The sequence below is a fragment of the Macrobrachium nipponense genome, chromosome 37 (assembly GCF_015104395.2).
Source record: "Macrobrachium nipponense isolate FS-2020 chromosome 37, ASM1510439v2, whole genome shotgun sequence".
Classification (NCBI taxonomy): Eukaryota; Metazoa; Arthropoda; class Malacostraca; order Decapoda; family Palaemonidae; genus Macrobrachium; species Macrobrachium nipponense.
This window is the reverse complement of record NC_061097.1, coordinates 19,532,912-19,559,524: the sequence shown is the minus strand read 5'-3', so window position 1 is coordinate 19,559,524 and position 26,613 is coordinate 19,532,912. Positions and strand designations below refer to the sequence as shown.

At 36.1% G+C, this 26,613-nt stretch overlaps 2 protein-coding genes across 5 annotated transcripts in view; one reads left to right on the top strand and one right to left on the bottom strand.

Annotated features, from left to right (window-relative positions):
* LOC135208935 (uncharacterized) overlaps positions 1–5,936 on the bottom strand; it is a 6,893-nt gene extending 957 nt beyond the window's left edge. The window contains exons 1-2 of the mRNA XM_064241495.1: positions 5,031–5,936; positions 1–745 (exon numbers count right to left, since the gene is read on the bottom strand). The exon at positions 1–745 is cut by the window's left edge and continues 957 nt beyond it. Coding sequence (XP_064097565.1) covers positions 1–745; positions 5,031–5,047 — 762 coding nt within the window. The 5' untranslated portion in view covers positions 5,048–5,936. The remainder of the gene's footprint in view (positions 746–5,030) is intronic.
* LOC135209051 (L-asparaginase 1-like) overlaps positions 1–26,613 on the top strand; it is a 100,412-nt gene that overhangs the window by 53,435 nt on the left and 20,364 nt on the right. For all 4 annotated transcript variants that reach the window (XM_064241604.1, XM_064241605.1, XM_064241602.1 and 1 more), the window contains 9 exons: positions 7,057–7,174; positions 9,538–9,649; positions 11,035–11,160; positions 13,181–13,391; positions 14,370–14,575; positions 17,014–17,106; positions 17,233–17,346; positions 21,281–21,496; positions 25,228–25,401. In XM_064241604.1, coding sequence (XP_064097674.1) covers positions 7,057–7,174; positions 9,538–9,649; positions 11,035–11,160; positions 13,181–13,391; positions 14,370–14,575; positions 17,014–17,106; positions 17,233–17,346; positions 21,281–21,496; positions 25,228–25,401 — 1,370 coding nt within the window. The remainder of the gene's footprint in view (positions 1–7,056; positions 7,175–9,537; positions 9,650–11,034; positions 11,161–13,180; positions 13,392–14,369; positions 14,576–17,013; positions 17,107–17,232; positions 17,347–21,280; positions 21,497–25,227; positions 25,402–26,613) is intronic.

Below are 26,613 nucleotides of genomic sequence, written 5' to 3'. Positions count from 1 at the left end.
CCCATCACCTACCACTGGCATGTTGAATTTGCTCTTGTGGTCGAGAAATGTAGTTGTTATATTTTGTTCGCTGTTTCCCCCAGTTAGACGATACTTGAGTTCTTGCTGAGTGGAGCGAATGATCTGTTCCATAGTATTGCGTACTCTGGAATCGCCAACGAAAGCGATGCGAAGTGGCTGGCCCGTGTCTTGCAGGACCTTTCTGGTGCACTTGCCTATCTCAGATGGAGTGTACATATGCACTCGACAAGAAACAAATGGAAGACTGTCAGCTGCTCTGGTTAAGTGTCTGTTTCCCGTAGCTTCAGCGTCACTTATTGCAGCGGGAGTTGTGTTCAGCTTGAACAGTTGAGGCAGGTAGTGAGATATTGTCTGTAGCTGAGGCATCATCAAGATGTCTTGCTGAAATCGAGACCTGTTTAGTTTTTCAGCAGCAGAAACCCAAAGAGCGTCTTTTGCTCTCATGGACGCCACCTCTTCCATTCCACAGGCGCCTATAGTGAACATGGAGTGGCATCTGCAGCTCTGGGAGAAAGTTTTCAAGTGAGCCAAACCTGGCAAGTTGCTGGTATTTGACGTGTTGATGTCTATGATTGTTAACTGATCTGTGAAGAGATCTCTTAAATCATATAAGAACATGATCATACCAGCTGCAGACACCAGTAAGACTGTTACTGTGAATTTCAGACATCCGTATGGATTAGGTGACCAGTTGACTTGCAGAGACTTGTCTGTCGAATCACGCCTGTGGAGAGATGAGCAGATATGTTAGAAGGTCCAGAGATGATAATGTATTTTGTAGGTTGTTTCGTCAAAAGGGAGATGGAATGGAGGAGCCGAAAAGAAAAGGCACTGCTGTATATCTTGTACTTGTTCTTTATCAAGGATGAACCCCCTTGTGTTGAATAATTAATCGTCATTAGCTGCTTCATAAATCTGCACGACAGACTCATCAGTATCATAATGATTGTCCCCTCCACACACACACACACACACACACACACACACCACTTCTATCTTGTCCAAGCTGTTACGCCCAGGATGATAAGGGCCTTCCATTGACACAATCTTTCCTTGCCTGCAGGTCACCCCTTTTGGCCTCCAACTTTTAGTTTGAGATATATATATACATATATATATATATATATTATATATATATATATATATATATATATATATATATATATATCATTCTCACGAACTTTTCATCCCTTCTATCTCAGAATTGAGCAAACCACTGATTATTTTTTGTGATACCTATACATATCTCAGGCTGTAAATCATCTTTTTCGTCATTTACTGGACAAATAGTATTCATTTCGACAACTCCCACATTTTTCCTTTATTTTTACTCGGATTAAACATCCCCTCTTAACATTATCAAGTGTTGTCTTAGCAATCCTTTGATGCATCTCAAATTTCCTACTTGAGCTCCCGCTATCTCCCTTACTCCACCTAATTAGTGATTTCTCTCTCTTCTCATTCTGTCTGTATCCATTACATTTACTCTCAAACAATACCCATCTGAATCCACCACTACACTTTTGTGACAATGAGTACTTCATCTTCCTGACCTGGCCATTGTAATCTTGCTGTTTCTCTGGACCTGCATAGAAACACACTCAAAATTTACTTTCACACCAATCACTCCCATTTAGGCATTTTTAACTGACAGAGGCTTTTCGGTGATTTTCAAACTGGGTGCCGTGGCACACACAGACATTGCCGGGTGCCGCAAGATTGTTATGAATTTTGTCTTTGTTAGATCATCTCGGTGAACATCTGTTGTTCAATCGTTTGTGGAATATATCTTTCCACCTTGGGGTCTACAATCATATCCATGGTTTTTTTCACCTTGTTCTTTCCTCAGTTTTGTATGTAAATATATTATATATATATATATATATATATATATATATATATATACATATATATACTATATATATGCGATATATATAATATATATATATATATATATATGGTATTTTTCCCTTTATCTTTCTTCAGTTTTTTGTATATATATATTATAATATATATATATAATATTATATATATATATAGGGTATACCCTACTTTCTTCAGTGTATATATATATATCTATATATATATATATATATATATATATATATATATATTATTATATATACATATATATATATATGTATATTTATCTTTCTTCATTTTTGTATATATATATATATATATATATAGATATATATATATAATATATATATATATATATATACAGGCACACACTGTGGAGTGCCACGGCACCCAGTTTGGGTATCACTGATTTAAAGCCTCTGTCGGTTAAAAGTGCCTAAAAGGAAGAGTGACTGGATTGGTGTAAAAGTAAATTTTGAGAGTGTTTCTATGCAGGTCCAGAGAAATGAAAAGATTACAATGTCCAGGTCAGGAAGATGATGTACTCATTGTCACAAAAGTGTTGGTGGTGGATTCAGATGGGTATTGTTTGAGAGTAAATGTAATGGATACAGACAGAGAGTGAGATGAGTGATAAATCACTAATTAGGTGGAGTAAGGGAGATAGCGGGAGCTCAAGTAGGAAATTTGAGATGCATCAAAGGATTGCTAAGCCAACACTTGATAATGTTAAGAGGGATGTTTAATCTGAGTAAATAAAGGGAAAAATGTGGAAGTTATCGAAATGAATACTGGTTGTACAGTAAATGACGAAAAAGATTATTCACAGTATGAAATATGTATAAGTATCGCAAAAAAATGATCGGTATTTTGGTCAATTGTCAGATGAAATGGATGAAAAGTTCGTGAGAATGCTATACATATATATTAAACTAAAAGTTGGAGGCCAAGAGCGGTGACCTGCAGGCAAGGAAAGATTGTGTCAATGAAAGGCCTTTATCATTCTGGGCACTACAGTTTGGACAAGATAGAGGTGCTGTATGTGTGCGTGTGTGTGTGTGTGTGTGTGTGTGTGTGTGTGTGTGTGTGTGTGTGTGTGTGGAGGAGACAATCATCATGATACCGATGAGTTTGTTGTGCAGATTTATGAAGCAGCTAATGAATGACGATTTAATTACTCAACACAATGGGGTTCACCCTTGATAAAGCAGGTAGAAGATATATATATTATATATATTTAATATTATAAATAAATATAAATATATATATATATATATATATATATCTATATATATATATAATTATCCAAACAGCGGTGGCCACAGCCGGATATACATCAATGAGGAGAAAGGACATAAGACTTGATAAAGGGTCAATTTAATTCCCGGACGCTTTCGTAATGTTTCATTAACATTTTCGAGGGCTGTAACAAATAGATAGCATAAAATAAATTACAATAAGCTAAGAATCTGAGTTTAAAAGTTGCCACATAATTACAAACTTAAAATATTTAAAAATACTAAAAAAGCGCCTTTAAAAAACAAAAAAACGTTAACTAAAACAGGGACAAAAATTATTAAAATAAGTAAAAAAAAAAAAAAAAAAAAAAAAACTAATGAATATTTCTCATTATTTTTTTGTTATCATTTAAGGTTTTTTTTTTTTTTTTTTTTTTTTTTTTTAGCTTATTTTAATATTTTTGTCCTGTTTAGTTAACGTTTTTTTGTTTTTTTTAAAGGTGTCTTTTAGTATTTTTTAATATTTTAAGTTTTGTAATTATTGTGCAACTTTTAAATCTCAGATTCTTAGCTTTATTGTAATTTATATTTTATGCTATCTATTTGTACAGCCTCGAAAATGTAATGAAAGAACATTACGAAACGTCCGGGGAATAAATTGACCCTTTTATCAAGTCTTTATGTCTTCTCCTCATTGAATGTATATAATATATATATAGATTATTATATATATTATAATTATATATATATATTATATAATATATTTATATATGTATGTATAATATAACACAGCACACACACACACCACATTTATATATATATATTATATAATATATATATATATATAGTATATATATATTTATATATTTTATATATATTTTTATATGTATGTTATATAAACACACAACACCAACACACACACACAACACACACACATATCATATACTAATTATATATATTAGTATATACTATATATATAATATATATGAAACTAAAAGATTAAAATTTCCCATTAGAGTGGTTGGCTCTAGAGAAAAAGCTACTCGCTGATCACTGCCACATGCATAAGTTACCTGTTGAATTGTGGGTAAGCGCCCAGTGCAGAAAATTTGCTTGCCATCAGCCGCTTTATACTTAAATAGAAACAGCTCATTAGTAGTGCGTCAGACCCCTCAACTTGCACTGCATCATCCACAAGTGCCTTACAAGCCTTATCATGCTTCTTTTGCAACAGCTATCCAGATTTACTTAGGATTTCGTTTACTTCTTCCTAACACTTTTGAATTATACACACATACACGCGCGCGCGCACAAAGCTTGAAGTATATCCTAAAAGTTTATGAAGCTCATTGACGAATATTATTACTATAATAATAATGTATTACTCTGTAGTTACTAATTATAACTGAACACTGAAAAGGAAGAAAACAAACTTTTCTTCTTTTTACATAATTGTGAATGACATTCGCACCAATACAGTGCAAAATATGAACTTTTCTTGATATCTTATGTAAACGCGTCATCATCTCCGCTTATATACGTAATAGGGCATTTGTACTGAAGATGGATAAGTATGTCAGATATCGAGATTTTTCTTGAAACCATTTTTCTTTTCCGGGGCAGATCTGAAATAGCTTTCGTGCATAAGATGAATTTATTTTCTTCTTGCCTGTGATTCATCAGTCGTAAGGATGGCTGATGAACTGGTATATCAAAAATTTTTAGCTGGGGAACAGTTTATGAATTACTCTTGGAACGCTTTCATTTTTATCTGGTGCAGAAAAAAAAAGCATTTATGAACAAACATGGCATCACTAGTGCCACTGATTAATAACTTGCATTATCAGTTGCAAGCCCTTCTACGTATAATTAAAGAAAATATAAAAAATGAATAACATTAACACATACCCAACACTGATATCCATACTGTCCAACTGTCCACACTGATGAATGCTGAGCCTTTAGAATCTTCAACAAAGTGTCTCCATTTTCTACAGTATTATCGATGCCATTGGAGTTAATCCATTCTTGAATCAGACTTGTTCCTTTTCTTCATTAGGTCCTTCGAGGAAGGGCTTGGGTTCCTTGTCATTCAAGTTGAGATGGTCGTCGTTAAAAGATAAATGGAATTTAGTCACAAAGTTCCTCTTTTCCCGGTTTATAGCTGACCACCCGCAATGATATTTACATCGTCAGCATTTTGAGTTATCGGCATCACTTTAGATTTTAGGATGGATTTATTTGCTGTCTTGAACTGGCGTTTCATTTAACAGATTCAAACAAACACAAAGTCTCCATAGCTAAGTTCCATATGGGGATAAAAGGTAATGGAAGTTTTAGCTTAAAACTTCTAACCACCTACGGTATATTTCTGTTTCACTTTCCGGTTGCTTTGTGTTGGCGGGATTTCTAATGCACAGTTTTTGAAAGCATTCACTAACTGGTCTTCCAAACGGCTGAACGTTTTTCCGTTTGCCTATGAAAACCCCACAATTCGTCGTCAGTTTCCTCTTACGACGGATTATTGTTCTTCTTTTTCCTCCTTCGGTTTTCCTGTTGACGTCGATGCTTCGTGCGTGGCACGAATGATGCTGCGTAGTATTATCTTGTATAAGTGTTCTTTAGAGTGAAGGAAAGTATGTATTATTTTGTAAGTGTTCTCTAGAGTAAAGGAAAGTACGTATTATTTTGTAAGTGTTCTCTAGAGTAAAGGAAAGAACGTATTATTTTGTAAGTGTTCTCTAGAGTAAAGGAAAGACGTATTATTTTGTAAGTGTACTCTAGAGTGAAGGGAACGCTGCCTACACTGTTGACGTCCCAACTAAGGTCGAGGAAAGTACCGTTAGTAAACCTTTCGGATATGCTTTTAGACTATACATTTGCAGCGAGGGAAAATGTAGATCTCTCCGTCAATCCTTGTTTTCGACACGCATACATAGACACTTACATGCACACACGCACACACACAAACATATATATAAATAGTAATTATATTTATATTATATATATATAATATATATAGGGTAATATAATATAGGTCTTATATATAGATATATATATATATATATATATATTTATTATATATTGCGTAATTATATATATATATTATTCTAACTTTATTTATATAATATAAATATATATTATGTAGTGTGTGTGTGTGTGTGTGTGTGTGCGCGCGTGTGTGTGTGTGCATGTAAGTATCTATAGCGTGTCGAAAGCAAAGATTGACGGTGAGATCTACGTTTTCCATCGGTGCAAATGTATAGTCTAAAAGCATATCCGAAAGGTTTTTCTAACGGTACTTTCCTCGACCTTAGTTGGGACGCCAACAGTGTAGGCAGCGTTCCCTATACTCTAGAGAACACTTACAAAATGATACGTACTTTCCTTTACTCTAGAGAACATTTACAAGATAATACCACGCAGCATCATTTGTGCCACGTACGAAGCATCGACGTCAACAGGAAAACCGGAGGAGGAAGAAAAAGAAAAACAATAATCCGTCGTATATATATCTATATATATATATATATATATATATATATATATATATATATACATATATATATATATATATAATCTGAATCTCAGTGATAGTCTTTCACAATATTAAGTATTCTTAGAAAGCTCTTATGAAAGTCCAGGCGCGATCTCACATTTCTACAGTAATTTTTAAAAATTACAGTGGGAAAAGTTTTCAAACATTTCCGTAGCCCTATGTTTACGAACTGTATAACAAACTTGTATACAATACAGTATTATGTGCACATCCTCGCTGGGCGGCAGGATACTATATCTGAATTTCCTCCTAGTTGGGGTAGTCGCATCGTGCACCACCTAGCGGCACCAGCTTTTTTTAAACCTTTTTAATCTGTGTTCCGTATAATAAAATGGAAGGTTGCTCCCTTTGAGCTTAATTTTTGTTTTGTTGCAGGTCTGGCGCCCATTCCCCGGGAACTGGAGATGAACATCAGGCGTTACCCGCACATGCACGACGAAATCTACGCCCAGAAGCGCTTCGCCTCCCACACAAACCCTCCGCTGGTTCTGCCGTGAGTGTCTGTCAGCGTTGCCAATGACTATGTTCATCGGCCTTACTAACTCTTATCAGGGTTACCAGTTTTGTTCATCAGTGTACTTTATCCGGGTTACCAGTCTTGTTCGTCAGCGTTAATAACTTTATCAGTGTTACCAGTTTTGTTCGTCAGCATTAATAACTTTATCAGTGTTACCAGTCTTGTTCGTCAGTGTTAATAACTTTATCAGGGTTACCAGTTTTGTTCGTCAGCGTTTAATGCTTTATCAGTGTACCAGTTTTTGTTCGTCAGCATTAATAACTTTATCAGTGTTACCAGTCTTGTTCGTCAGTGTTAATAACTTTATCAGGGTTACCAGTTTTGTTCGTCAGCGTTAATAACTTTATCAGGGTTACCAGTTCTGTTCGTCAGTGTACTTTATCAGGGTTACCAGTCTTGTTCGTCAGCGTTAATAACTTTATCAGTGTTACCAGTTTTGTTCGTCAGCATTAATTAACCTTTATCGTGTTACCCGTTCCTTGTTCGTCAGTGTTTAATAACTTTATTTCAGGGTCCAGTTTTGTTCGTCAGTTAATACCTTTACAGGGTTTTACCAGTTTCTGTTCGTCAGTGAACTTAATCAGGGTTACCAGTCTTGTTCATCAGGGCATTAATTAACTTTATCGTGTTACATTCTTGTTCGTCAGTATTATAACTTTATCAGTGTTACCAAGTCTGTTCGTCATGTTAAATAACTTTATCAGGTTGCCATTTTTGTTCCGTCAGTGTTTAATAACTTTATCAGGGTTCCAGTTTTGTTCATCAGCATTATAACTTATTTTCAGGGTTTACAGGGTTTTGTGTTCAGCCTAATAACTTTATTCAGTTACGTCTTGTTCGTCAGTATTAATAACTTTATCAGTGTTACCAGTCTTGTTCGTCAGCGTTAATAACTTTATCAGGGTTACCAGTTTTGTTCGTCAGTGTTAATAACTTTATCAGGGTTACCAGTTTTGTTCATCAGCATTAATAACTTTATCAGGGTTACCAGTTTTGTTTGTCAGCGTTAATAACTTTATCAGGGTTACCAGTCTTGTTCGTCAGTATTAATAACTTTATCAGTGTTACCAGTCTTGTTCGTCAGCGTTAATAACTTTATCAGGGTTACCAGTTTTGTTCGTCAGCAGTTAATACTATCAGGGTTAACCAGTTTTGTCGGGTAGGCAGTAATAACTATCAGGGTTACCAGTTTTGTTCGTCAGCAGTAATAACTATCAGGGTTACCAGTTTTGTTCGTCAGCATTAATAACTTTATTATGGATACCAGTTTAGTTCGTCAGCGTACTTTATCAGGGTTACCTGTTTTGTTCTTCAGCATTAATAACTTTATCAGGGTTACCAGTTTTGTTCATCAGCATTAATAACTTTGATCAGGGTTACCAGTTTTGTTTGTCAGCATTAATAACTTTGATCAGAGTTAATAATTTTGTTTGTCAGCTTTAATAACTTTATCAGGGTTACCAGTTTTGTTTGTCAGCATTAATAACTTTGATCAGGGTTACCAGTTTTATTTGTCAGCGTTAATAACTTTGATCAGAGTTACCATTTTTGTTTGTCAGCATTAATAACTTTGATCAGGGTTACCAGTTTTGTTCGTCAGCATTACAAACTTTATTAGTTTTACCAATTTTGTTACTTGCTTTATTATTGTTACCAACTTTGCTTATCAGGGTTACCAACTTTGTTTATTAGTGTTACCAACTTAACCAGGGGTACTAATTTTGTTCATCAGTGTTACTAACCTGATCGGCATTACCAACTGTATCACTGTAACAAACTTTGTGTATCAGCCTTACCAATTTTGTGGATCAGCTTTAGCAATTTTTTTCATCAGCATTACTAACTTTGTCAGTGTTACCAGCTTTGCTTATCAGGGGTACCAATTTTGCTCATCAGCATTACTAACTTTACTTGTGTTACCAACTTTATCAGTGTATCCCTCACCATCTTTGTGTATCAGCATTACCAATTTTATCTCTAATTTTGTCTCTAATTGTAATGAAATTGGAAGACAGTGCATATGCAATGTGTCGTCAGTGTTAACAAAGCTAGATTTTAGTATATCTTTTTCAATAAGTGGACTCCTTTCTTTCTGCATTTCCATTTATCTCTTCTTATATCTTCCTAATGAACACCACATTCTTTGGAAGTTTGAATTTCAAGTCAATGGCCCCTTTGGTGGGCTTGTACCGTATGAATAGGTTCCATCTTCCGAATGATAATAACTGAAAAAAATACATATTCGACACTTTGCACACAAGGATATGTCCTCCATATACTTTTTCCAAAAAGTGAATTAACAAAAGATGCATTTATTATCAACCTCTTGCTATTGACAGAGACTGCAAGGAGAAAAATAGAGTGGTCTATTGGGTCTACGAATATGAGCCACTTCTGGATTCCTCCAACATGACTATGGACGATTGGATTCGTATCGCAAAGGACATAAGGGTGAGTGTACGAAGCTTCCTATGATTATAATGGAAATTTCTTGTCTTTTTGAACGTTCAGGGCAATTTCTTTTAATTGTATAGGATATTTGGCAGTTTTTGACGGAACAGGATCATTTTTTTGAGAGAACAGGAATTTTCTGAGTGTACAGACATTATTGGTGTAGAGTATTTTTGAAATTTTGTCGTCAGGAATTTCTGTTAGCAAAACATTTTAATACGTTCATTTTGAGTACATTGATCTTTTGGTGTTAGCAGGTTTTTTTGGTATGCTCAGGACCTATTATTTATATCAATTATTGGACTTATTTGTTGTTGTACAGCATATTTAAATTGCATCATTTTAAAGAAGATTGGATACTTTTGCATTATTTTTATAATTTATTGGCCTTATTTGTTTAGTGTACAGCCTATTTAAACTGCAGTTTTTTTTTTTTTTTTTTTTTTTTTTTTTTTTTTTTTTTTAAAGAATGTAGGATACATTTATGAAGGAAGGACTGGGATTTTGAGATTAGCGTTGTGCCAGTTACGTGCTGTAGTTTTCAGATTTTGGGTTTAATATTCGGGACACTTCAACTTACAGGAAATGTGCTTCGTTGCTTTTGAAGAACTACCATTTAGAAGTCAGTAGGGAGAGGAAATATACGCAGTTGTAGAAGAAACCATTGTAAATAAACATTCTCAACCTTTAAAATTCTCGTGGTGGTAGTTGTATTTGCTCTGTTTCATAAATGCTTGTGGTTACATGAAAAGACTAGATCGAAATGCAGGTCAATTTAGACCTATAAACGATCTCAGAGTGAAGGTTTTGCATCCACAAATTCTTGCAGGAGGTTTTCTAATATATTTCATGTCCAATCGTTCATTTGAAACTCGTAACTGTGTCAAGATGTTCAATGGATTAACATCTTTAAAAAGATTGATTTTCTTCGCATCTTCGTTTTATCCGTTACGAGTATCTTTGGGGATTTGTATATCGACATAGTATTTATCTTTTTTCGTGGTTTTATTATTATAATTGTTATTATTATTAGTAGTAGTGTTTTTATGGAAGTTTAATACAAGTACATATCACGTCTTCGTATTATTATTATTATTATTATTATTATTATTATTATTATTATTATTATTATTATTATTATTATAGTAAATTATTATTAGTAGTAGTAATAGTATTTTCTTCGTGACAGTTTATTACTAGCTAAATTCTTCTTCTTCTTCTTCTTCTTCTTCTTCTTCTTCTTCTTCTTCTTATTATTATTATTATTATTATTATTATTATATACGAATCCAGTCATGTAAATGTACATATTACATAACTTTGTTTTTTTTCCTCCATTATTATTATCATCATCATCATCATTATTATTATTTATTCTGTTTCAGGGCGTTTATGAGATGTTCGACGGGTTCGTCGTTCTCCACGGGACGGATACCCTCGCCTACACTGCCTCCGCTCTTTCCTTCATGTTAGAGAACCTTGGGAAGCCCGTCGTTATAACGGGGTCGCAGGTGAGCGATTGTCTCGCCTGGGCGAAGTTATCTGGTTTCTCTCCTCTCTCTCTCTCTCTCTCTCTCTCTGGCTCTCTCTGTCATTGATTCTTTTCTCCCTCTGAGATTACATAACATTCTTCTCTCTTTCCTTCTCTCACTCTTTCACTTGTTGGTTACTTCCACTCTGTTGTTTACGTAGCAACCTCTCTCTCTCTCTCTCTCTCTCTCTCTCTCTCTCTCTCTCTCTCTCTCTCTCTCCTTTTCGTTCTTCTTATAATTACCGCGCAAATCTTTCTCTGTCTTTCTGTCAGCCTGGATGCTTATGTACGCGCATCTGTGCGTGGTTGCTTCATTTGAATGTATACTTGATAACAGAATCTAAGTGATGGAATGCTCAGAGTATATTTTCATCAATAAATAGTCTTTCTTGTTAATAGTTGATGGCTCTAGAACTGTCCTTGCTACGCATTCTTTCTTTGCCAGATAAAGTAAAACTGTAAGAATCCATTTTACATGAAATTTCCAGATCTCTCAGAGTAGTAGTATTAGTAGTAAGTTAGAGGTATTTGACTTTGCAACGGCTCTCTGAATAGCTGGCTTGGCCAGTAGCTTGGGATTATCACCCGTCGTGTCCTAATGCAAAGAGCTCCTGTTACGAGCTTAATGACTCTGTTGGAAAAAAAATTAAATAAAAAACTCCCTAAATGGCCGAAGAGCTTTTTCCCCTGAAGCTGGATTCACTTATTTTATTTTAGGTATTGAAAACGTCACGATTAAGTCACACTGCAATTTTTGTGATGGGTATGGCTTATTACCTCTGTGCCATTAATTCGTAATACTGTTTGCATTTTCATTCCCTTAAAAATTTGCCTCCTCTTTTTCACAACCTTAGGGCCGGGGGTGGGGGTTGGTTGTAGATGCCGCTGGCATTCGGCATCACTCACTATGGCTCTAGGCTTCTTGGTTCCTAAGCGCTCACTTCAGAAACACATTTGTGGGGACACCACACTGTTTGAGGTGCAAAGCTTTATATCTTTCCAGTAGCCACCACCTGCCTCTTCTTCTGCTTTCCCACCGTTATCCCTGCATTAAGGTGTCGGTTGCCTGATGAGCCTTCTCCACCGCCTTCTATCAAAGGCATCATCCTCACTACCATATTCCTTATAACATCAGGCATGGTTTATTTTTTGGCAAAGGGGTTTTTAAACCCTCGTGCCCTTGCTGCCGTCAACCACAGTTGTTGGCGGTGGCCTCGCCTTAGACTAAAAATTCCACCTGCAAGGCTGCAGTTTCCACAGTTATGGCGTTGGGTCTAGCCTTTGACTAAGAAGTCCACCTGCAAAGCAGCAATTTCCACACTCATTGGCGGTGGTGGTGGGTCTAGCCTTTGATTAAAAAGTCCTCCTGCAAGGCAGCAATTCCCACAGTTATCGGCTTTGGGTCTAGCCTTTTACTCAAAAGTGAGACTGCAAGGAAGCAGCTGTCCTTTTCGCCGCATTTTACGACACGCAGGACCTACGGTGGCAGTATTCTTACACCCCTACCACCCGCTTTCCAGCGTCTCAGTGGCGTGGTTGGTATGGTGTTGGCGTCCCATATCGGTGGTCGCGAGTTCGATTCTCGGCCATTCCATTGAGGTGTGAGAGATGTGTATTTCTGGTGATCGAAATTCACTCTCGATTTGGTTCGGAAGTCACGTAAAGCCGTTGGTCCCATTGCTGGTTCCAAGCAACGTAAAAACACCATGTAAACAAACAAACAAACAAACCACCTGCCTTTCTCATCCCTCATACTGTTTTTGAGCATTCCACTGAAGTGTTAGGGATGTGTATTTCTGGTGATAGAAGTTCACTCTCGACGTGGTTCGGAAGTCACGTAAAACCGTTGGTCCCGTTGCTGAATAACCTCTGGCTCCATGCAACGTAAAAACACCACACAAACAAACAAACAAACATCCCCCATATTGCTCCCATCCACTTCGCACCCGCTGACCTCCCCATCCCCTGTTATCCTCTTGTGTTTCTTGTATCTCCCGCAGATTCCTCTCTTCGAAACCCGCTCAGACGGAAGGGACAACTTTATCGGGTCGGTCATCATGGCTGGCAGTTACACCATCCCCGAGGTGACCGTTTTCTTCAATAACAAGCTTTATCGGGGCAACAGGACCACCAAAGTCTCCACGGGCAGACTGCAGGCTTTCGACTCTCCCAATATGCCTCCGATTGCTGTTGCTGGCATCTCAATTCAAGGTAACTTGCAATTGATATTAATTTATTTATTGACACATTGCATCTATCTACGTACATTGTGTGTGGCCCTTTACTTAAAGTTATCTTTATACTATTATGAACTGCTACTGCCACAAGTGTTACTATCCCGTCAGAAATTATATCATTATTAATTTTTATGTTTTAACGAGAAAAATGTCAGTTTATTGGTTAACATTAACGAGCAAAAGATGGTTGATAATACGACGAACCCAAAACTACATTCCTTGACTATTAAAGAGTTTCGTATAACCATAAAAATATACTTTTCATGAAATTTTTTTTTTTTTTTGTAAACAGATGCATAAATCATTTATAGCTCGCAAAATCACATAAAATTATAAACCCAAAAAAAGAATAATTAACAAGAAATCAACATTTAAATGTTGAACCTTCAAGAAATACAAGCATTGTGATTAGTCTAATGCAGTAGCTTTGGTTTCGACTTTAACAGATCTTGCGGTACCATCTTTACTTTGATACACTTCAGTAAGAAGACCATATCGTTACTTAACTTATTTTGAACCTGACTCATTCCTGTAATGTATCAACTACATTATGTTTCTCTGCATTGTCTTGTTTGAGATTCTATGGTAATAAATCGTTGTCCATAAGTTAGCTGCAGAACAAAATAAATCCATGGATATCATTTACACTCATTCTTATGTTGCTAACAAACAGGGGTAATAAACTAAGCAAGCACCAATAAAACAGAGTAAAATAGCAGCATGCAGAGATGTGAAACAAAAATATAAGGAACATTAGTATTAAATACTTATTCCAATGTTTTTTTAATAGATGGCTTTTTAATCAGTTACCGTCAATTACGTTTTTCCTACTGATTTCAGCTCCCAATTAAGTCAATTTCTCTCTTGGTAACAAATCATAATGATTAAATGCATCAAGAATGATGAGTTTTCTATGCTAAACTATTAGTAACGTTTTTCTCCTTTTTCCCAGTCGACTATCGCTCAGTTTTCCGGCCGACAAGGTTAGAGAAATTCACTGTCTTCGATCGCCTAAACAGACACGTGGGTCTGCTCCGCATCTTCCCCTCCATATCTGCAGAGACTGTGAGATCATTCCTTCAGCCTCCGATGGCCGGAGCGGTCATCCAGACCTATGGGGCCGGTAATATGCCCTCTAACAGGACAGACATCATGGATGTAAGTCGCTGGGGATGTTATTTACGTATTGTGATTAGAAGTTTGTTTATCGACACCACTTCGTCATTTTTTGAGACTAGTAGGATTAGTTTCAAGTCAGAATATAGGTTAGGAGCGAGGTAACGGAGTTGGACAGCTTACTGTTTGGCAAGTCGCACAGGACTATAGCAGATTCACATCAACGGTGCATCTGATGTCTAGGCTAGTCCCTTACGACGCTCATAATTGGCTGTTGATAAGCCAATCACAGGGCTGGAAACTCTGTCTCTCGAGAGAATTCACACAGGCAGCATCTGTGTTCCGAGCTCTCCTAAGGGATACTTTTGAATGGAGAGGCGTAACATACATCCTGCCTACGTGAACACACTCTAGAGACTGAGAGTTTCCAGCCCTGTGATTGGTTTATCAACAGCTAATCAGGAGCGTCGTAAGGGACTGGCCTAGACATCAGATGCACGGGTGATGTGAATCTACTATAGCTGTGACAATGCTGTTGCCCAGTGCCTTAGTGACCAAATATTCTGTACTTACATAGTGATCAGTGCCTGCACAAGCTCCCTTTCCACCCACATAAGATCTGGGGGAGCAAGGCAAATGGCTGATGATATCTTAGCAGGTAGACCTGCGCCTCCCTAGACCCCCTGAGCAGGGATTGGACTTTGCACACGTGCATTGCAAAGTTACTGCCTATGTGACAAACGGAATCATAATGGGTAAAATTAATACAAAGTGTGTCAGTTTTTTTTAAATACTTTGATATGCTTTTACTTAATGCATTGAAATCTTGTGTGGGAAATAGATGCACCGTCACCATACAGCTACAATCCAAAGAGTCCTTGAAGGATCTTCAGTACCGTCTACGGTGTGCCCTGCAAGGCACATAAACAAAAGCTTCTAATCCAGTCCTACTCTGCTGAAGGCGGACTGTTGGAGCCCTATTTCATTTGACATAGCCCCACGTTAGCAAAAATTTGAAGAATCTTAAGGTGTGCTTCATTATGATTGTCAAACGCCCATCGCCATAACATCACAACACTCAGAAAAAAATTCTGATTGTTTCTTCCATGATTGTTTCTAGTCCTCCTGATGTCAAGTTCAACTTAACATCTTGGGACTACATATCTGAAGGTCCTGAAACCAACATTGGAGGGACATGTGGACTCAGATACCTAGAATCCATCTTATTGGCTGTGCATTATACAGCAAATCTTTCAAGAATTTTGGGCATCCAGTTTTGAGAGTTTTAAGTCATGGTCCATATTCCAGCTTTATTCAAGTCCAGCAGTACGCATAGTCATGGACTTTATCAGTAATAGATCACCGAGGCTTTCTTAAGTAATCTTTCTTCCCCACTAACATAAAATCAGTGTTATTTTCATGTAGTTATGACTGTATGAATGCTGTCCCTTCCTTAACACCAGTAAGAACATTTTAGTTGCACATTGGTATTCTCGATGTCGTTCATTGAACAATAAAATATGGGGTTACCTGTAAAGAGCTTGAACGTTTCCTCATGCCTTTAGTGCATTTGACACTGCATTCGTATACTGAATTTAGAAAATTAAATTGGACCTAACACACTTCCTTGAGGTACGCTTTATGAGTTTCCATCTGTACACAGTACTCTCTATCATGTAAGTAGTCTTCCACTTACTCGAAGGTTTCATCATCAGTTCCAATGGAACGCAAATCATCGAGTTGTTCATATGCAATTGTATCAAAAGCCAAATTGGGTCAAGTAAGACCTAAGACCAGGTTACCACTTTTGACCTCGGCCGTCGTTTTCAAGTATTTACCATTTACATGTGTATGATTAATTGTTTTAGAAACACTCTGGGATTTACAGCATGATCGATAGATTCAAAATTGCCTGCATGAACTTTGATAATAAAGTGGTCTAATAATGGTAATTTACTCATTTATAGTTAACTAACACTCAGAAATATTGGTATTTGTAGCTTTCACAAGACATTGGGTAAGACACGAAAAATTTCCTAGTCCAACCTATTGGGCTCTGATCAGTTGCACAGTTCGTTTTCCTTGCATTTTGAATTCACGCGTATCAGGTTTAGTGCCAATTTAATTAGATGTTTATTATTATAGAGTATTCCCATTTCTTTTCTGATAAATTCCAGAAACATAAACCATTTCGTGAACAGTGAAACTGTAACCTATATGGAGAAGTCAGTTGGGAAACTGATTCATTTTGTAATGAGGTTTAATGTATGCGTCAAGTCGCTATTGAACAAAACCCAGTTATTTACTCGTATCTCTTTCTGTATGCGTGTGTTCTTTGAAATCGTTGATAAAAGTATCTAGCTTATATTTAATCTAAAACTAATATTTACAGTTTTGGTCTTGACTTTTTGGCAGTTACCTAGATAAACAAGTACAGGCACAAGTTTATGGTCTTGATAATTTATTTCTTATTCCGACAGGTCCTGCAAGAAGCCACAGAAAGGGGAGTCATTTTGGTCAACATCACTCAGTGTATGCACGGTGCTGTAGACTCCATTTACGAAACGGGAGAGGTAAGTGCACGTTATAACTTCATGGAATGAATTCCGTAGGCCCTGCTCAATAATAATATGAATGACTAATTTTAATAATCCTTTTACTTTTTGTGCATTTAATTGCATTTTTTCCCCCTACCAAAGGCCCTTGTAGACGCAGGAGTGACTGCCGGTCTGGACATGACTCCTGAGGCGGCGCTGACGAAGTTGGCCTTCGTTCTGGCTAAGAAGCAGTGGGATTACGAGACTAAGAAGAAGGTAAGTTTGGTTAATGGAACTTCTGTGATCAGTAAGGAACTGATAAGCTCTTGATGCAGTGAAGTTTAAGTATGCTTAACGATATTTACCTTTAGGTAAATTAATTCTTGTGATTCCAGGAATCAGTGAGCTCTATTGGATGGAATGAAGTTTTAGTATATTCTATAGAATTCTTTTTTTTAGTGAATAAATCTTACGAATTTTAACATCAGCTTCAGAAGTCTTGAAGAGTAGTATTCCAAGAATTGTTTTTCTTGATGCAGAAGATAGTTTTGGGTGGAATATTGCAAAGTATCAGCAAGACTTATTTTTACTTAGAACAAGGCAGTTTTTTTTTTTTTTTTCGTTTTCGGGTAACTAAAACTTGGTTTGATTTTCTATAGTAGAGAAGTATCAAAATTTGTGTTTTTGTGTTTTTGTTTTCGGGGTAACTAAAACTTATGATAGTTTGATTTTTTTTTATAGTAGAGGACTATTAAAATTTCATAAGTAATTCCCTATTTCAAGAGGTGTTAAGTTTTATATAAACATTTATCTGGCTGCCTTGAATAAAAGGTACATATTTTAGTTATATGCATTAAATTCTATCATCAAATACAACAATTATCGTTACAGTAAAATTTCTCCTTCCTCTTGGACGGTTACAGGAGTAAATTCTGAAAAGGTATTTTCTTTCAGAACATAAGACGTTACTTTAATTTCAGATTTTAAAACTGATATTCAGCTGCTTACAAGCGCAGAAGAATTCACGTCTTGCTAATTTAGTAAATCGTATAAAACTGATTCAAGTTTTAAGAATTGAAAAGAACAAACCTATTGGCTTTTCATCCACTGGTTTGAAGGGATTAATTGGCTGGTTTGAATCACTCTAGATTTTTACGAATGTTCGTAAAACAGGCCTGTACCGAAGGGTGGGGCGGCCGTTGGGATACGGGGGGGGGGGGGGGGGTAAAAATGTTTGTAATTCCATATTTTCTGTGACTGTTCTTTTTATTGAACTGTACTTGTAAAGTGATAAATAACAATCGTTTGCTTTATTTGCAAGTTTATATATATATATATATATATATATAATATATATATATATATATATATATATATATATATATTTATGAAACATTAACATCATTCTTTAGTAGTAGGAAATACATGAGTGATAATAGGAATATGATATTTACCCATATATGCAATGACATTTGTAGAGGAAAAGGTCCAGTTTTGGGAACAAAGACCCCCCCCCCCCCCCCCCTCCCCCCAATAAAAAGTTCTGGGTACGGGCTTGTAAAAATCTGGGCACATGACCTTAGAGTGTTCTCTCAAACCGACAGGGTCCTCCGTCATACCTTTGGCTAAGAAGCGTAAGAAGGGTAAATGAATCTCTGGCAGGTTAATTGATAGCATCAGACGTAATTATATGGTGTCGATAGCATTAGATGTGATTATAAACCCAGTTGATAGCACCTGATGTACCCCCTCAACCGAGGTTATTGAATAATGATGCAATCGTAGCTTTGGTAGAAGAATCCTTTGAGCACAAGTATCTTGCTTTCACGTTCATTTATGTTATTAAGGGTAATTAATGAGTTGTGGAGACCATTATCATAAACATTATACTATTGTCATCATTATGAATTCTACTAATTTTTGCTTACTCGGGGAGTAAGCCTACAAACTACTTTGTTGTTGTTGTGTTGTTGTTGAGGAGGGGAAAAGAAAGGTCTATGAATGAGCCTAAAAGGGCTTTAAAAAGGTGTTTCGCGTTGAGTTAAAGATACAGGGATTTTAGGATAGGATGTTTATGATTTATTAAAATGAAAATTAATAAAATAAATAATGTGCGTGTTAAATAGTGCAGAAAAATAATTTCTAATAAAATATGAAGTATTTTTCATTTTAATTCCTGAAACAATCTCTATTTGACCGTAGATTTTAGCACATTTTAATTTACGTCAAAAGAGAAGAATATATAATGTTTACAACTTAGGCGTGAGGGGACAATCTTGCACGCGTCCCAAGTCAGCTGGAGGTCGGGTCACGCCTTATTTTACCAATGAAACAAGATGTTTGAATTTTCTTTATCATCGTAATTATCATCAATTATATTAATTGTTATTTGGAATGGAATGGAACATGGAATTTTGGCTAAAGGCCCAGCGCTGGGACCTATGAGGTCATTCAGCACTGAAAGGGAATTTCATGGTTGAAAGGTCTGAAAGGCGTAACAATTGCTAGGAGAGTGTGGAATGTAAGATGGAAGAACGAGATTATTAACAGAGGTACAGTAAAAGGAATGAAAGGTGTTGCAGATAGGGGCCGGAGGGACGGTGCAAAGAACCTTATGTAGTGCCTACAGTGTACCGCATGAGGTGCACTGACGACACTACCCGCCAACGGGGTCATTGCTATTTAACCATGCTATTGTATCTTGACAGAAAATTTACAGAAATGTAACCAATGGTGACGAGAAATTCCCCAAACGAAAGACCTTCATACTGTTTTTTCTTTTATGAATTGAATTGAATATAAAATTTAGGCCAAAGGCCAAGCACTGGGACCTATGAGGTCATTCAGCGTTGAAATGGAAATTGACTGTAGAAGGTTTGAAATGTGTAACAGGAGGAAAACCTCGCAGTTGCACTATGAATCAAGAGTTAGGAGAGGAGGGAAAGTAAGATGAAGAAAGAATATATGAAAGGAGGTACAGTAAAAGAAACGAAAGTGGTTGCAGCTAGGGGCCGAAGGCACGCTGCAAAGAACCTTAAGTAATTAGACCTACAGTGCACCACATGAGGTCCACTGACGGCACTACCCCCCTATGGAGGTTTTTTCTTTTATCTATTTTCCATCTTAAGGATTTTAAACGTTCAGCTAATGCCACTTCCCTTCGCTTTAATGTGGAATTGAAGAAGAGTATAAGTTCGCTTCCTAAATGTGTACGTAGCTGTTGAATTCACTGAACTGGTCATGTCAAATTGTGGATGAAAACTTCATTCATTCCAGGGAGCAGTGGGATTATCTCGTGAGTGGTTTCACGCACGTCTGGGAATTCTATATCATCTTGGAATTATTAAAAATGATCTAAGTATATCAGTCATTGAGTCTTTTCTCCATCTCTGAATTTAATCTAATGATTACATCTCGCTTTGCAAAATCACTTTAATGTGAGAACCTAGTTGTTTGCTAGCAGTAAAGCAGTACTTTGTATACCCACTTAAGTGTTCAATCAAATATACAAATACACGTATGCACACTCAAATCTATTAGTTAATATTATATGGTTTACATGTCACAATTAACTATTTTATGTATTTTTATTCCACAACTTCATCATTCTAATTCAAAGGCAGTATAACTTAACCCCGTTTCCCCAATAGTGAAATTACGTTGCCATGCAATTTGTGTAATGAAAGCAATTTGTGTCGCGAATTACAGCGACATTTAAACGATTTGTTTACGTTACCTCTGTTACAGTGACATACTGAATGCATTGGACAATTTTGTCAAATTATTCACTGTTCATTTCAAATCAACATATAGTTTAAACTTCTACAAACGCACAAATGATTCTCTGCCCCGTTGAGCATTAATTTGATACAAAGAACCAACACGCCAGTAGTTTACCTTCTTCTTCCCTGCCTAATCACGAAGATTTTGTTGCAAATAATATGGCCAGTATTATTCGCGACAATCTGCATAAGTCATTTCATATTCTGGGGTTTCGCAGATTTTAGACTAATTGCCGTAATTTTAAATGAAAGAATTATTACAGACTGAAGGTCAATTTTGAAATATAAAAAAGTTGCAAGAGATTAAAGTTTATTCTAACATTTTTGCCATGTATGAATATCAAACTAATTTTTTAATCGTAACATTATCATCTTTGGCATTTTTTGTTCTTGAGAATCACTACTAAATGACCTTCCTGATTTGTCAGATGATGATGTCCAACCTTCGAGGAGAAATGACACCCGTGGCTCAGGAGGACCATGGCGAGAACAGAGAGTTGGACGTCGTGGGCTCCATCGCCAGGGCTCTTCAGTTGTCCTCCAGTGACGACGTTGAACACGTGAAGGAACTGCTCATTCCCACGCTCTTCTTCTCTGCTGTTGTCAACGCCGACATGTCTCGCCTGGAGGAAATATACAATAACGTAAGTTATCCAGTAACGTTAACTTTGCGTTTTGAAGCATGTTGTTGCACTCCCCGTGTGTTCAAAGAGTGCTTCACTTTGGTTTTTCGTGGCTTCTCTTGATATAGATTTTGCCGGTCTTATGGGCAATGCCTTAAGAGTACCTTCACGTTATTGTGATAAATTTTTTACGATATGTGCATTGGATTTAAATGCCTAAGTAATACACTTTGGATTTCTGCACTTTTCTCTCTTTCTCAGAGATTATCTTGCTGGATTTTATTAGTTTCCCCCCTTTTTCAGTTATTCTGTGAGATAAGTTTAAGTCTAGAGCCAGGTATTAATAATCAGGACTCATTTACGATTATTATATATAAGTATATATTGGTATTCAAATTTTAATACTTTAGTTCAGTGCGCAATTTATTTAATACGGGGTCAAACCTTAACGATCCTTCATATACTTATTTTTCGTTGTTATTGCCTTGTATCTTAAAAAAACACGAAGTGGATAAAACATTTGTATATGAATACTAATAAGGCGGCGCAAGTTAGACTACCTTAAGCTAATACCCTTTCAGTTTACATATTTTAGTCCAGTATCGTAAAAACAATTATTTTCATAACGTGGATAGTGTAACGTATAATTTTATCAAAATTAGAGGCATACGATACCCACGAAAAACCAAGTCACCGAATCCTTTTTTGATAGTGTAAAATTGTTTATCAGTTTAAGAGAGTCTCGGCAGTCAGAAAGAGGAAACTATATACATTTTTTTGTATTGTGAAAACAAATATTATATATTTAGCAAATGATAGCAATAGCAAACAAAAACAGGAGTAGTAGTTGTGTAACAGTAGTGATTATCCATTTACGCAAGTCCCCGTCATTCAAGGAGAGAAAACTATTTCTTCTGTGAGAGAGAACGTATTTTGAAGGGTAGCTCCTTTAAATTTTGTATCTACAGTAATGCACATTTATGCCAAAGCATGTTGTATAAAGAGCATAAATTTCATTAAGATAAGTATGGTTATATCATGAATAATTATGAACATGCATGATTATATAAAAATTGTAGGTTTTACCGAAGGTATATTCTCTAATTATTGTATGTGTACCTTTCGCTCCAGACGGCAGAATGGGTAAGATTTTCGGTTTTCAGTTTTTTTTTTCTTTTTTTTTCGCAATACAACTCTGCTTTCCATAACTTAGAATATCGAGTTAGACGAACGCTTACATTTTAACGTTTTAAATATATTTTATTACTCATACATTCAGTTGCAAAAAGGCCAGTTTGTGTTTTATTGTATAGATTTCTTAATGTCCGTTGGTTATTTTTTTTTTATAGAAAACGTAAGATGTTTGACTTTTGGTTGTTTTAATTATTAAAACTCGCAGAAAATGGGTTCAAGTGTTAAAACTCAAATTTCTTCCGTTGTAATGCCATAATATGAATGGTGGAATAATGTTTGTCGAAGAAAATTTGGTACATAAAAGTTCATTAAATAAATAAATAAATGAAATCTTGATCTCAACCCTCCAAAAGAACATTACATGCTATTATAGAATAACAGATTAACTTACCGATTAATGCAACATTTACTAGCTCCAATGGGCTATAAATTCTGAAAAACTTAAATTTTTATGATGGTTTTAAAAGAGGTTCTTGAGACAGCCTTTAATGACATTGTTACATAGGCTGAATACAAATCAATATTTATTATTTCTAAATGGACTTTTTTTTTCTTGCTTTTTGATGTTTGTTGGAAGAGACTAATTATTATTGTCGTTTATGGTCTGGCTCATTTTGCATTTTATTTTTCAAAGTTAATTCTAATACTTCTAGACAGTGAATTATATTTTGTCTTTCCTGTGAGAGAATTATATATTGTAGCCAAATTAAGTCAAATACTGTAATCAATGTCAGAATTTTACTTGAAAGTCCTAAATTCTTAGTTCTCGTTACCAGGTGAGTAAAAGTAAAGTGTAATTAGGGAATAATTGGCACTGACGTAATTTTCAAGTACTATTAGACTAATTTGCTTTCAAGTGGAAATTGACGCAGTTAAAAAGGTACTGTTATTTCCATCTTGTGGGAAAGGCAAATTGTTTTTACTCTGCCTGCATGTATAGATAGTAGTGTGTAAAGCCCCTTCTACACGAGGAATCGAGGGGGGAAAGACACGACGGGCATTTGGATTTGCCATGGCGTTCGATTCTCGGACATTCCACTGAGGGGTGAGAGATTTGTATTTCTGGTGATAGAAGTTCACTCTCGACGTGGTTTGTAAGTCGCGTAAAGCTGTTGGTCCCGTTGCTTAATAACCACTGGTTCCATGCAACGTAAAAACACCATACAAACTTAGATTTACCCATAATGCTCTCGCTTTTAAACAGTGTTACCAGATCAATAAGTTCAAGGCAGGCACCCACCCACACAATTGGTAACATTGTCTGCTTACCTTACCTTTAAATTTGCTCCTCGTGTGGAAGGAACTATGTTAACGCATAAAGCTTAAGCTAACAAACCTTACTTTATTATTCAACGTTGGGCTTCAGTTAATGAATAAACTATTATTTAAATATTTGCTTTATCATTTAAGGAATATATTAAATATTGAAATTTTTAAAAAATATTACAGTTACTTCCCCTCAGTAAAGGACTCTTTACAAAAAGGACTTATCTGATATTGCAGTTTTCCGTGTAATTAAGGAGTACCTATTGTGACAGTTAGCTTCAAATTCTTATGTACCCTAAACATCACAGTTATTTTCAAATTAAAGATTACAAGTATCAAGACATCTTTTAATTGAATGAATATTTTTTTTATATCACATGCTTTTTTATCTAATATTATATATAGTATATATATATATATAGATATTATATATATATATATATATAATATATATATAATATATAATATATATATATAATAATTATATATATATATATATATATATATATATATATATATCTAATAAGTTAATTACTAATGGCTAAGATGTATAATAACCCTATCTAAAATGTCTAGAGCTTAATTGACCTTGAGTTTACTCTTGGGTAAAGTTGTTTCTCATGTTAAAACTCTAATGCTTTAGTAATTTTATAATTATAATACAATAATTTTAGTCTTAAGCTCTTAATATTGCAACTGTTATATTACGTATAATGGAACCGCGTTAATTCACTTGGAAGCTTAATAATTATATCCTTTTAGAAATATAAACTGCTTTGTGGGCACAAATAGTAATGCCATTCTTTAAAGAGCATATGGTACAATTAGCAGTTCACTCCATAAGAGTCCCCATTTAATACAAGCATCTACAAAGACTTAATACTTTTATTGACCACAATATAGCATGCAGTTTTATAATGGTGAAGTATTACTTAATTGCTAACTGTGTAGATTTGCATGTATGTACTTGAATGTAAGACGTATAGTGTACCTTTAAGTATAATTATCTATATATGTGTAATACACGTTATTTGTAAGTCAGATTGTTTATCATACAACATTTCACCCTGAATAATTAAGATTACTCATTCGCAAGGTATTATTTTAAATATACAAAGTCTTATTACTCTTTTATTTTCCAAAATAATAAAGGTAGCATATCAAGAAAAATTCTATCTTCTTAACATCATTTGTCAAGAGTTTCGTTCTATACGTTAATTTATACAACGAAAAACTGTTCTGCTTCACCTGCGTGGCTTGGTTATTCCATGATAACGTGTTTAATCTTTCAGGGAATAGAAATAAATATGAAGGACGTATCAGGGTGGACGGCACTTCACATGGCCATCAACGAAGGTCTGTTGGATGTGGCCCTGTGGCTTCTGCAGAGAGGGGCGTCTGTTCACGTCAGGGACAAACAGGGCATGTCGCCTCTGAAAGTGGCTGTGGAGGGAGATCACCACAAGGTTAGCGGAAGTATACTTCTTTGGTTAAGTCTCTCCTCTTCCTCTCGTCTCGTCTCTCTCCCTTCCTCCTCTCGTGCAAAGATGAGGCTGGTGATTTTTTTGTAAGGTAAGCGGATGGACAAGTGTTTACGGTCTAGGCCTAGAATGCGATCCTGACCGAGTTACAGGTGACGTGATTGTCGTAGACGCAAGTGAATGCGAAGTTTAACATAGCAGCCACACCTGTGTTCAGCAGCTAAGAGCATAGCTTACAAGAGTGATTAGTTAGGTTAAGTGAAGTTCTGAAATATTGTCTACAGAATGTGGTATGGAGTAAGTTTTAGGATGAAACGGTATCTATTTTTGTTAATCAAAATGAATTTTGGATGTGCTACACAATTAAGAATTAAGTGATAGCAAGAGCCGACTAAATGAAAGCAGGATCACAGTGGCTTAACAGATTGGAAGTGAATATGTTGAGAGAAAATTATGTGGTTACGATTATGCGTAGTTCCATGTATGCTGTAGAAGAATTTCGATGAATTCGGAACAGGGGGCTAATATGGCTGCTAAACAGGGCGACCACAGCAGCCCAGGCTGTTGGAAGTGGCAAATAAGCGATAGGCTTAGCAGCAGAAGCTTGGTTCTTGAGAGTGAGAAAACCGAGGCAGAAGGCGGGCAACTAAGACCACTAACAAAGGCAGCTGTAGCATTCAGACCCAAAACTAGCAACAAAGGTAATTGTCAGACCACCTTGACTTCCATTGTGGGTAAAGACCATGTCTGAGTATAATAACAATAATCCTGGTAGCATACAAGTAGCTACATGGGAACCAGAGCAGCAGTTTCACGAGGGCCAAAGGTACTAGCACTTAAAGCATCTGAAGACATTGCAGATTAATCTATCAGGAAAAAGGCAAGGTAAGGAGGACCAGAAACCTTTGCCGTGGCAGTAGTCAGTGCTGGTAAAACCAGGAATAATGACAGAAACTTTGGTCAAGGCCAATTGAACTAGCAGGCAGTGCAGCAACATTAGCTATGGATGGCTGGACTGGCATAAAGTCAAGGACAGTGGCACAATCCAGGGAGGAGCTGTAGTAACCAGGAACAGCAGGAAATGTAGGAGCAGCTGCAGTTACCACAAAAATTAAACAATACAGGAGCAGTTGCAGTAACCAGAATCTGCAAGCAATGTAGGAGTAATTGTTGTGACCAGAAACAAGCAATGCAGGA